The sequence below is a fragment of the Solanum dulcamara genome, chromosome 12 (genome assembly GCF_947179165.1).
Source record: "Solanum dulcamara chromosome 12, daSolDulc1.2, whole genome shotgun sequence".
Taxonomy (NCBI): domain Eukaryota; kingdom Viridiplantae; phylum Streptophyta; class Magnoliopsida; order Solanales; family Solanaceae; genus Solanum; species Solanum dulcamara.
Genome location: NC_077248.1, coordinates 5,705,125 through 5,718,689, shown reverse-complemented (window position 1 = coordinate 5,718,689; position 13,565 = coordinate 5,705,125). Strand labels below are relative to the sequence as shown.

General features: G+C 29.5%; 2 protein-coding genes across 2 annotated transcripts; one reads left to right on the top strand and one right to left on the bottom strand.

The window, feature by feature from the left end:
* The first annotated feature begins 3,786 nt into the window (after nucleotides 1–3,786).
* LOC129877692 (aquaporin PIP2-1-like) lies at nucleotides 3,787–6,837 on the top strand. The gene is made up of 4 exons (XM_055953220.1): nucleotides 3,787–4,145; nucleotides 4,885–5,180; nucleotides 6,255–6,395; nucleotides 6,476–6,837. The coding sequence occupies exons 1-4, from the start codon at nucleotides 3,851–3,853 to the stop codon at nucleotides 6,587–6,589; spliced, it is 846 nt and encodes a 281-aa protein (XP_055809195.1). The 5' UTR covers nucleotides 3,787–3,850; the 3' UTR covers nucleotides 6,590–6,837.
* A 31-nt stretch (nucleotides 6,838–6,868) lies between these two features.
* LOC129877691 (putative serine/threonine-protein kinase) lies at nucleotides 6,869–9,735 on the bottom strand. The gene is given in 7 exon segments (XM_055953219.1): nucleotides 6,869–7,035; nucleotides 7,038–7,332; nucleotides 7,861–8,011; nucleotides 8,118–8,355; nucleotides 8,938–9,154; nucleotides 9,409–9,530; nucleotides 9,605–9,735. Coding segments are annotated over 7 exon segments (1,209 nt in total). The 5' UTR covers nucleotides 9,684–9,735; the 3' UTR covers nucleotides 6,869–6,928.
* Between the last annotated feature and the right edge of the window lie 3,830 nt (nucleotides 9,736–13,565).

Below are 13,565 nucleotides of genomic sequence, written 5' to 3'. Positions count from 1 at the left end.
ATGACACATAGTGAGATTATTATTTTTATACTGTCAGCATATAGAATAAAGTTAAACTCTCCTCAGAATTTGTTTCTATGAGATATTGAAGTTTTAGGCAATGGTTTCATGGGTTGGACATGCAATCCATATTGTAGTACATTTTGTTTTGGAATTAACAATTAATGCTTTAGATTATTAATAGAAAAAAAGTTGTTGTGTATTTGAATTATCGTTCTTAAATGATTGGTAAGTCGACGATGAAAATTAATTAGGATAAAATTAATTTTGAAGTTTTTTTTTTTCACTTGAATTTTTGAACCATTGGACCTCTAGTGTACGTTTGAAAGCTAGAGATCTTAACTTTATGCAAAGTTTTACTTCTTCATATAAATAAGAAAAAAATATGGATCTATTAGACTTGAAAAATTAAACAAAAATAATATAACTTGCAATTAAAATAAAATTTACCAACGGTAGAAGTTAAGTAAACTAAAATAGAAAAAACTGTAAAAATTGTGCCTCAAATGTGAGTTTCAACTATTTTGTTTTTTTACAGTTTCATATTTTCGTTAAATACAATAGACATAGTTCATTAAATATTTGACGGAGACCAAAAGATTCTGCGTTTAGCAAATATAAATGACCAAAACTACTCAAAACATATCCAATGGACTACTTTGAACCTACATAAACTTAAAGGGTCATTTATTTCATTTTCTCATATTTCTAACATAAAACATTTACACGTCACGGTAACGTTCCATGTTTTATTCCTTAGTCCGAATTAATACGATATTTTTCTTATTCCATGTGAGCAATAATAATAATATTTCGGTGTTATGAAGATAGATATGTTTATTTTTATTTCATGTCATATTACTTTTTTGTGCCACATCTTTTACAACTTTCAAGATTCAAGCTTTATTAAATGGGAGTATTTGAATTTTAGTCTTTGATCATGTAAATATTTTTCTATTAAACTTATTGTGTAACGTTTAATTAATACTTTTATATTTTTCCACTATCACTAATTTAATAACAATGTATGGTTAAGTGTTAAAAGTTTGAAAGCCTAAATAGAATGTAATTAATGGTTGGGATCTCATTTATATAATACTGAAGCATTGTTGTAATTTTTGACTAATATAAATATAACCACCTCAATTGAGTAATATCAAGGTGTTATATATATATATATATATATATATATATATATATATATATATATATACTCAGTTTTACTCTTACCTTATAAAAATAGATAAACTGTTTTTAATAGACACTCAACTTAATTGAATGGGGCCTTATACAACTATTGTGTAGGAAATTTTATATAAAATTAAACGACGTAGTACCAAATCTACTCTTTTGAATCATGAAAAAAAGAAGCAAATTTTACTTAAATCCCATAGTGATTCTTTCCAATTTATCTCTACTTTTTTAAAAATTATTCGAAATTCCTTCTTTTTAGTGGAATTCGGATACATCACGTATGTATCCGACTGATTCATTGCATAAAGTGATGTATCCAATATCTTGATACATTATGATGTATTCGATCGATACATCGCGTAAAGTCTTGATACATCACGTAACCGATATGTCACGTACAGTGATGTATCAGAGAATATTTTTAAATAGTAGAAAATTTAAAAGAATATGATAAAATAAGTTGTGTATTTAAATAATATCTCAAAAAAGCTAAAGAATTTGCCAAAGTGAGTTCACTAATACATCATTTCCGCACTCAAAAAGTGAAGATTAATTATTAGAGAAAAAAATACAATGGATAACCGACCAATTAATAGAGTCCACAAAACTAATAGCCCCTATTTAACTTACTATAATCCTTAATTACGACCTTTTTGGAATTAAACCTTTATGTAATGAAAAGAATAAATAAATTATTCTACCTTTATTCACGTGTGCCCTTTTTGTTGGTAATAAATCTGCTATAAAAATAATATTTGCGGTATACGAGCAACAAAGTGAAACACAATTATACGATTAATCTTCAAAAATAAAAAGAGCAATAATGATACTAAGATTTTTACGTGAAAACTCTTCTGAATAAGAAAAACAATCATGGACCGAGAAGAGCAACTGATATATGCATGTGTTTATAAATGATCATCTTAAGAACGATTGACTACAATAATTTACATTTTTTAACGGTGTAACCTTAAGAGCGATCGACTAGAATGATTTGCATTTTTCAACGGGCCTTATTACCTTGCAATGGTCTCCCTTTTTGTTCTTTCTATTGTTATATATATGGAGATAATGTTAATTATTTTCCTTTTTTTAAATTTAATTAACACATATTATTAATTCCTTAATAAAATCAAATGATTGGAACATGGCGGCTAGCTGTACCTGACATGGCTATATATTATTGGTTGTGATAAGAATTGTGGGCTGAGTAGGATTGGACGGTGGTGTGAGCCATTTATATATGAAGGGAAATTAATTTGTGGTTGATTAAGAGGGTCGGTTCATTTTTGCCATTTTTATATTAGTAATTCTTTCTTATTTAATAAATATTCTTCTAATTATTATGGTATTAGAATTCAGATGAGGACATGATCTTACATAAGAATATTTGAAGGTCAGAGTAGAAGGTTAATTAGTTGGAATTGAGTGTTTTCTTGCTTTTTTGTGGGATAAGATAGGTGGTAGTATCGCTACCTACTCTCTTACCAATAGTATTAACATTATTTTCGTAGTTTCTGATTCGCGATTGTTGTTACCATCGATCTTTGTTTTCTAAGCTTCAATTTCGTACTAGTTCATTGTTGTTACTGTTCTTTTTCTATATGATAGGTATTGTTTTCCTTAGCACTTTATTTCTTTGTTGTTACTATTTTCATTTTCATATTTGCTTTTTCAAACTGCTTTGAGATATTTTACTGGAGCCGTGATTTTATCAAAAATAGTTTCTTTATCTCTACAAGGTAGGAGTTTGATCTGCGTACATTCTATCCTCCTTAGTTCTCACTTGTGATATTACATTGAATATGTTATTATTATTGTTGTTGTATTAGAATTCAAATATTCAGTTCTCGACACGAGAAAAGGAGTGTTAGAGTCCCACATCATATATCAATGAGTGTTTGATATTCTTATATGATGTTAAACATTCTTAGTGATCTTATGAACTAGTTTTTATAGCTGAGTTAAACCAGTTATACAATTTGTAATCAGAATTTGAATGGAATAATGTAGTGAGTAAGGATTTATAGAAAATAAATTTAAGGGAAGGAGTTGGAGAAAAAAAGAATAAGGTGAGATTAATTGTATAAAAGATTGTCATCGGTACCTAAACTCTAATTAACTAGATTAAAGATTCTATATTATATATGGATAATTGGTATCCCACCCTTCAAAACCTTCAAGCTAGTGGTGGGGTATGTTCATCATGCATCAAAGCTATATTATTTGCCATTTATATTACATTTTGAATTTCGAGTGTCAAAAAATTTAATTTTGATCGTGTATTCAAATATTAAATCTTAAATTTTCTTGAAATAAAATTTACATATTTGAAAACTATGTAAAAAGTATCATAAGTCACAATAATTCATAATTCAATATATTCAAAAGATATATAAAAAGAATACGATAAAAAAATTATTTAAATCTCAAAATCCAAAAAATGTCACATAAATTGAGACGGAGACACAGAAAAAAAAGTGAGAGGGGGCGGCAAAAAGTGAGTTTAATTAAATACTCCACTAAACTAATTTGTCCAAACCTCTCTATATATAAATACCCCCTCCACACTCTCTATCTAATTCCACCACAATCAATTTTTTCACATTTCTCTCTAAACTCTAAAGCTCTCAAAAACAAATATTTTTACTTAAAAATGGTCAAGGACATGGAGTATGGAAATGACCAGTATGCCCCTAATAGGGACTACCAAGACCCACCTCCAGCACCACTTATTGACGCAGAGGAACTTGGAAAATGGTCTTTTTACAGAGCTATTATTGCTGAATTTATTGCCACACTTTTGTTTCTATATATAACTGTACTCACTGTGATTGGCTACAAGAGCCAAAGTGATGGTGACCAATGTGGTGGTGTTGGCATTCTTGGCATTGCTTGGGCCTTTGGTGGCATGATTTTTGTTCTTGTTTATTGCACTGCTGGCATTTCTGGTACGTATTTTTATGTTGAAGTATGTGATCATCGTTTCATTTAAATGGTCTGATAGAATATATATATATATATATATATATATATATATATATATATATATATATATATATATATAAGTTACAAAGCTAAAAAAAATAATTTGTTTTAGAAATACTTTTGGAACTTTCTCGAAGTATAGGTTGTTGCTCTAATATTAATAAAAGTGTGATTTAAATTGATTAATTAAATACAAAATTGTTCATATCCAAAAACAATTCTTTAAAGTACTTTTTAAAATAAACAGATTTTGATAGCTTGGTCAAACAAACTATAAATTAAATATGTCTTTAATACACTATTAAAAAAAAAGGAATTAGCTAGTGACAGATAAATTTTGTAGCTAAACAATAAAAACCGCATCTATATTTAGATATGGATTATCAATAATTCTGAAAGGTATGAGCAATTTAGCGACGAAGTTCTTAGCTGATTTCAATTTTTTTTATTTTATAATAATGCGTTCTTACATGCGAGCTTGATATGAGCCACACCCGTGAAGATTCCTTTTAATAATAAATAGCAGTGACATTTGAATTGCGCGACCATCTAATTAGAAATCTTGAGGTATCAGAAAGAAAGAACACATTTTTATTTACTTAATTATGTCTCGAACAATCCCAAACAAAAAGTTGGTTTTTTTTTAAAAAAATTGTTTTGGTTTGAAGAAGTTAATGGGGTTTCCCAATTTTGTATATGCAGGAGGACACATTAACCCAGCTGTGACATTTGGGCTCTTCTTGGCTAGAAAAGTCTCATTAGTCAGAGCAATTTTATACATAGTAGCACAGTGCTTAGGAGCCATTTGTGGTTGTGGTTTAGTGAAGTTATTCCAAAAGGCTTATTATGTTAAGTATGGTGGTGGTGCTAATGAACTTGCTGTTGGCTACAATACTGCCACTGGATTAGGTGCTGAAATTATTGGCACTTTTGTTCTTGTTTACACTGTTTTTTCTGCCACTGATCCCAAGAGAAACGCCAGAGATTCTCATGTTCCTGTAAGTTTAATTAATACCTTTTTCATGTGTCAAAGTGGTTTTGCTGTCACGAATCATTGAGATTTAATTTTTTTTCTCACTCCGATTCGTCCTTATGAAAACATTTTATCAATATTTTGATCTTGGAGTGGCAATTGGGCGGGTTGGGTCAAGTTTGAACGAATCATAATGAGTTAGACAATAATTAAGTCAAGACCCAACCCAACCTAACCCAAACCAATCCAAATTAGTTTGGATCAAAACAGATTGGGTAAAAATGGGTTAGGTAATGGGTTATATTACGAATCAAGACCCAACCCAACTCAATTTTTACAAAGCCTAATTATTGTATTTGTTCTTTTAAACTATTTTAGTACCTAATAAAATTATTTTTTTCTTTATTATGGCTATATATAACATATCAAATTGATTTTTTTTTCTTTTAATAAGATTTCTCATGAGTCAATTCGAGTTACATATTAACCCAATTTTTTATGGGTTGAAATGGGTTAGGTTGAAATGAGTTGAGCTAATAAAACGATGGGTCAATAACCAACCCAAACTTAAATTGATTGGATTGGATTGAATGGGTTGAATTTGATTTTGCCACCCCTAATCTTATATATACGGTATAATTTTCTGACAGAGTGAAAATTGAGATGAACCTCCCCTAGCTTTGGCTTTGCACATTAGTATTCTATACGATTAGGAACAACTAAAAGTGACTGCTTGTCATAGGTGTAAGTAGTTACCTAAAGAATACAACAATTAATCATCACAAGGACTAATTTACACCTGAGATGTATATAAGTTAAAATCTTGTACTCTATTGATGCTTCATTTTGGTATGATATTATTTCTAGGAAGTATGACATTTTTTTTGAGGCAAACTAAAAAAGAACACATAAATGGAAACAAAAAGACCAACTATATTGGATTACTCGTAATAAGTGAAACTAGTTACCTAAACAAAACATATAATGCAGATAGTCATGTACATTATCGGTGTATATAAGTTAAATTCTATCCTTTGATGCTTTTTTTTGGTAATTAAATTGAGTTGAATAAGAAATTAATATTTGTAATTGATAAAAGGTATTGGCACCACTTCCAATTGGATTTGCTGTATTCATGGTTCATTTGGCCACTATTCCAATTACTGGAACTGGTATTAACCCTGCTAGAAGTTTTGGAGCTGCTGTAATTTATGGCAAAAACAAATCCTGGGATGACCAAGTAAGCAAAAAAAATCATTTTTTTAATAATTTTTTTTTCTAAATTTAATTATATATATATTTTGTGTAATGATGACACAGTGGATTTTCTGGGTTGGACCTTTTATTGGTGCTGCAATTGCTGCATTATATCACCAATATATTTTGAGAGCTGGAGCAGCCAAAGCAATTGGCTCATTCAGAAGCAATGCCTAATAATAAGAATTAATATAAGCTATATTGGCAATTATTAATTTTTAAATGTGCCAAAATATTGTATTTCCTTCTTGTTTGGTTGCTTTTTCTTATTTTGGTTTCTTAATTTTCCTTGTAAATTTCCTCCTCTTGGCTTCAACATCAAAATAATGGGCCAAGCAAAGTGTGTTCTACTCTTTTTCTTGTCACTAGAAATACTAATTTACGCTGAGTACTTGTATCAAATCAATTTTAATAGTTAAAATTAAAGGGAAACAACATTTATATGTATGTTCTCGTGAACCTAATTATTCTTTTATATTCACTTGAAATATTTATCATAACCTATAAATTCAAATCCTAAATTTGTCTCTTCTTTGACTTCGAACCCTGTATCTTCTCAAAGAGAGTGTTAGGCCAACTTTTGTGTGCATGTGTGAAATATACACTTTGTACCAACATTTTCTAACTATAGCTACAACATTGGAGAAAAAATTATGAGAAGATTGTTTTTGACCTATTTTAACATCTCCCAAATCAGCAAGAATTCCTGGTTGAGTAATATTTATGTCTTCTAATTCCATATAATTGGCACTTCTCAACATCTTGAAGACTGAAGACATTTTTGGGCGGAGGCTGGCTATTTCTTGCACACAAAGTAAGCCAATTTTCAAGAATCGGACAGCTTCGTCGCCACAAAATTCTCCATTTAACACAGGGTCCACTAGCTCTAATAATTTGCCAGAATTGTACATTTCCCATGCCTGAAATTATAAACACATAACCCCTTCAAATCAGTTGTACTTTCTAAAGCACATATCAGATCACTTAAAAGATAACTACAAGTAAATTGATCGTAAAAAGTGTAACTAGTAATCTAAAGTATATGACAAGTTATGTGTTATGTACAATCAATAAAAATACATTGATAAATAAAAATTCTTTATATTGTCGATATATGAAAGTTAATCGTTAAAAGATCTTAACATTGGTAGCTAGGCGTTTAATTTTTATTTTTCACTTTGTCTAACCGTAATCGTTTGTAGCCATTAATGATGTGTAATGTATACGCGCTGATTATACGCATATTATACAACGATTATAAGAGCTAAAATCTGTAAAAATAAAAGTGAAGATTGTGGGCTTATTAGACTGTTGTGTAATGTAAAAATCCCTTATTTTCCAATCAAACTTAGATAAATGTTAAAAAGAAGATATCAAATTCTTTGTCTAATCAGATTGGAACTAAAAGTAGGATTAAGATTAATTAACTAAATATGATTGATAATTACCTTGTTAACTAGGAAATGTTCTCCTCTCTCAATGTCAAAGGCAATAACAGGGCAACCACTGACTATTTCTAGCAATAATACACCAAAGCTATAAACATCTGATTTCCGAGTTAAATGTCCACTAATCGCGTATTCTGGAGAAAGATAGCCTCTTTAGGCATAACATTGATCAAGAAATTAACAACATGATTAGCTTAAACACTTGAAAAGTTAAAAGTGTGCAATCAAAAAGAAACAATTTGTAATTTGATACTTACAATGTACCAGCAACTCGAGTTGTAATATGTGAAATGTTCTTGGAAAATAGCCTAGATAAACCAAAATCCGTGATTTTTGGTGTGAAATTGTGATCAAGAACTATGTTGCTGGCCTTAATATCTCTGTGTACAACATGAGGATTCACTTCTTCATGGAGATATGATAGTCCCTTTGCTATTCCTTTTGAAATTTCTCTCCTAAGTTCCCATGTAAATTTACTTCTGTTCTGCTCTTCCCCTGCTTGTCAAACAGTCATATTTGGAAGCCAGCCATGTTATTATGAGTTGTAATTTGTATTTACAGTATAAAGAAACTATTTGTTAGCACGGAAACGATAAAAAAAACACAATAATTAACGTAGTATGTGATCCTACGTCCACGGAGAAAGACTGACTCTTTATTGGGTAGCCTGTATACTAAACTCCTTGCACAAGTCAGGTGAAAGGTCGGACCACAAGAGTCTATTCTTTATAGCCTTATACATTTCTACAAGAGGTTGTTTCCTACTTTACCAGTTACGCCAAAGCTCCCTTTCAAAAACTGACACTTTATTATCAAAGTGAGAAGAAGTTACAAGATTAAACACCATTTCAGAACTAGGTTTAGAACCTTTTATAAGTTGCAAGATTAAACATCATTTCACAACTTTACTAGTTACACCAACTCTATCTTATTTTTCAGATTACTAATTCCTCTTATTATGAGTTTTAATGTGTAGCTATCTTTCATTTGATTTGATAGTACAAAAAGATTCTTTTATATAGTCAGTATATAGAAGTTAAATTCAAATTTAAAACGCGAGAGAGATGAAAAAATTACCTAGTAATGTTTGTGATAGGCAATTGTTTTCCATGTAATCATAGACTAAGAGTCTTTTAGTCCCATCCACACAATATCCTCTGAGGGTGACAAGATTTTGATGTCTGATATTAGACAATGCAGCTATTTCTGATATAAATTCCCTTTCACCTCTCATTGATTCTAATTCAACTAATAGTACTTTTACAGCCACAAAGCTTCCATCTTCAAGTCGACCCTTTTCAAATAAAAAAGCCCAAATTTAACATCAACAATGGATGCAGATTAAAAGAGAAATAAGAAATTAACTTAAATAGCCGTCAACCTAGCAAAATACACGGCAAATATACACAACAACAACATATTAATAAGTGGGGTCATGAAAGAGTGAAGTACACATAGACCTTGCCTTACCATGAAAGAATTCTTCTAAATTTTTTAATTCAGAACTCAAAGTTAAAATTCAGAATTCGTCACACACTTTAAATTTACCTTGTAAACAGAACCAAATCCTCCTTCTCCAATTCTATTTGATACTCTGAATCCATGAGTTGCTGCCTTCAATTCTCTGTAAGAGAAAAGAGAGAATTTCTGGACTCTTTTTCCACCTGTTTCTGCAATAGTCATAGATATGTCATTTTTGTTCAAGTTTAATTAGTTAAGGAGAAATACTTGAAAAGCTAATTACCATATGGGATAAGTTGGTTAGTTTCCATAATATCAGATGAGGAATTAAAACGATTGGTAAATGCAAATGGAAACTTCATAACTCTTTGATGGCTTAATTAATTTCTGAAATTAACATGAAAAGCTAGCAAGAAGAGGAGAGGATGGAAGGAAATAAAAAAGGAGCTTCATTTAATGGAGAAATATAATATCGTGCCCACACATTTTGACTATTTCTCATCTTTGAAATACACAGTTCTACTATCTCATTTTTTTAAAAAAAATATTTTAAGTATTTCACTAGTTCCACTACAAAAAATAATAATTAGAATTTGACTACAAATTTATCACTAATTTATCATTAAATTATAAGTAGTTAATATATTTTTTTTTTGATAATTCGTTGCTAAATAGAATTAACGATAAATTTTTACTCTCAAGCTATAAAATTTAGAGTTTAAGTTTTGTGCATCATCAGTATACAAAATATTTTACACTATCAGATAAAGTTGACCTGCAATTGTAGGTAACTCATTTTTTTCTAAAATTTTAAAACCTCAACTCATCTAAATCGGATTCTCGGCCTAAACTTTCTTTCCATGTTATCTTTCTTTGCTTATCTTTTTAACTCCACATTCATCTTTCCTTAATGTGATATTGAATTTTAAGATTTTGATGCAGATTTTTATGTGATGTTTGCAACTTTAGATGTTTCTTTAATTTTTTTTCTAAAAAAAGAAAAGAAGAAAAAACTAAATATTGTTTGCAAAGTTTTAATAGATTTTGAATTAGGATCCAGTTTGTTTTCTCTCCAAGGTTAACAAATTGAAGCATGGATGAATTACTTCTCGCAATTTTAATAGTATTTGAGACGTGAAGAATTATTTTATTAATTCTGATGATTATACTATGAGAGAAATATGAAAAAGTTAGATTTGATTTATGTTATTAAAAGAAATAGTAACTAATTTAGTTAGAGTACAATTAGGATTCTAGTTTTAATATTTTTTCCTAAATTTTAATTATATAAATTTGGTGGTAATTATTTATTTTACCTGATGATGTAAAATATTTTGTACATTGGCAGTGCACATAATTTAAGCTCTAAAATTTATCCATTACTATTTTTTTGTTTTGTTTAAATTAATGAATTCATAGTACTATTATTTATTTTTTAAATATAGCCGTCAATCATATTAATTAATTATGATGTATCAATTGATAGATACTTTTGTTTAGTGGTTATCAATCATCATATTAATTGTTGTATTGTTACTAATTACTATTGTAGCTTGCTGAGATATATGATTCTTAATCCATGCATGACAAATTATTTAAACGTTCTGGTCATAAATTAATCAAAGAAGAGTAGAATTAAGTAACTAGAGTTGATCATAACACTATATACAATTACCTAACTATTTGATCAATTCTGTTCTTTTTATCACACATATGTGTTTAATTAAGATTCATTTTTTGAAAATATAAATAACAATTATGTTACTAGTAGTATTTTCTTTGTTTCAATTTGTTTCTCCTACTTCTACATCACTATCCAATATCCCATAAGAAATACTTTCTAAACTAGGCTGGGCAATACACATTTCCCTCGTGTTACCTACTTTAAAGTCCACAAATCACTTCTGCTTTGTGGTGGCGCATGAGTTGGTGGCATTGCACTAATTGAATGGTGGTTTTACGTGGTATGATATGTTATGATTAGTAAGAAATCATATTTGTTCTGATTGTTTCTTTAATCACTTTTTGAAACCACCAATTTGGTGGTATCCCATTGTTTACTCTTTTTTTTCTCCCAAATTATACCCTTAATTTTAAAAATCCTCATGAAATTTGTCTTCCTGCTCTATGTATTCCGGTTCTCTTTGATTATGGTATTGTATGATTTTGTAATTATGAAAACCCTCACTTTCTGCTTGTATCATTCTTTTCGGTTCTCTTCGATTAATTTTTTCCTATGCTGTTTGTGTGTTAGTTTCTTGCATTCTTTATTTTTCCTCTTTTTTAGTATACCCAAACGTCTCAAAAAATGAAATCATCAAATTTCTTTGATCAAGATCTTCATGGGTAATCTTTTTCTTGATCTTTCATGGGTTATTCCAATAGTATATTAGGCTATTTTGATGGAAAGAAATTATCCATAACGGTTGAATATCCATTGACGATCAAGAATTGAAAAATTGGGAGAGAATTTTAGCAGGAAAAATTTAATATTTATAATAATTAAGAGCATTTTCATAAATTTATCAGTTACGATGCAGTACCATACAGTCAAACCAAACAACAAAATGATCATTAAACAATAACAAACCATATAGTCTATCCAAACATAGTATTATATTGTACTTTGCAGTATCATACAGTACCGTAAATTATGAAACCATGAAAAACATCATCCAAATTACATTGAGGTTGGTGGACGAGACATGTGCACACAAATAGGGCAGAGCCATGTAGATCAGATGAAGGGGTTCATTTGAACCTTTTTGATGAAATGATTAATATTTTTTTATATTGAATTTTTTTTGACTTTTTCGTGTATTTTGAAATTTTTTTGATTTTTTTGTGTAGTTACTTTTTCATATTTTGAACCTCTTAGTAAAGGGTCTGACTAGACATATACAGATTTTAAAGTTTATGAATTTTTATAAATATTTAATTAATAACTATTTTAATACGTAAAAGTTGAATAAAAATTATTAGATTATCGTGAATCCGCACACAGAAAATGTTTGATCTGCCCCAAGCTAATCCCACGAGATTGGAGAGTCCAAATATTTTTATTGTTTTAACAAATTTCCAAGCTGACATGCTAGTCGTTACAAGAGAAGGATGCAACTTGTACATTTTTCAAAAGTAAATTGTTGACTACTGCCTTAAAAAAATGTATTAATTCCCTTCTATATTTCTTCGAAACTTGAAATTGTCTCCATTAGAGAACATTTTCGAGACTTTTTTCCCCTCCTATAATAATTAAAAATATTGACAAGATCTTGTATTCGAAGGGGAGATGAATATGTTGACTCAATATTGGCTTTGATGTAGTATTTTTTTTTTGTGATTTTCTACTTGGTGTCTGAAGTTCATATTTGACTAACTTCGGATCGAGCACTGTAATCGAACCAAAAAAATGATATTGGGTTATTTTTACTAAGTTATTAGGTTAACAAATTTTTAATGGTTTTATGAAGAAAAATTATCGGGTTATTGGTTCGATATTGATTTTTTTAATATTGAGTTATTGGATAAATCAAAAGATCATTAAAACAATATTAATTTACTCCTTTACTCCTACATAAGTAAATTAAATATTAATATCAATATTTTATTGGTTACTATTTTTGCCCTTTAGCTTTAAATTCACGTTATTGTCCTATTTCTTTTATTTGTGTTACACTAGTATAGTCTTTTTCATGTTAATCACTATTGTTTCTATTTTATGAACATTATATAAAGTTACATTATTGTCTTGTGTTAACCATAGTGTAGAGTTGTCAAGCTCCCATGATTAGATGATGTGGCATAGTTTGTTAGAAGTTAGTTAGTCTACATGTGCTCCTACATGTACTCTAAAATTCAACTCATTAGAAGGTGTATAATGTATGTTGTAACTAACTTTCTTACTTGCTGAATACATAGTCTCTTTCTCTCTGCATCTTTTTCTTCTTTGTATATTCTCCTTTCTTCCGCTAGTGTTCAAGCTCTATTAATGGAGTTATCATGGTATCAGAGCCTAGTAGTATCTTAGGCTAGAAGAAGAGTGTGTGTTCCAATTTAGGAGTTCTAAGCGCTTAGATTCAAAGCTGAAGTTCAGGATTGGATCGAAAGTAAGCATCAGAACCAGATTCTGAAACTCAAAGCTGACTACAAAGATGGTTACAGCTGAAGTTTCATCTGGATCATTGGGAACTAACAACTTAAACTCTAACACTACACACAACTACTAGTCCAACCAGCTACATAGC

Coding starts and splice junctions, on each gene's coding strand:
- LOC129877692 (XM_055953220.1), top strand. CDS start 3,851: ATGGTCAAGGACATGGAGTATGGAAATGACCAGTATGCCCCTAATAGG. Junction 4,146..4,884: donor TTGCACTGCTGGCATTTCTG/GTACGTATTTTT, acceptor TTGTATATGCAG/GAGGACACATTAACCCAGCT. Junction 5,181..6,254: donor CCAGAGATTCTCATGTTCCT/GTAAGTTTAATT, acceptor AATTGATAAAAG/GTATTGGCACCACTTCCAAT.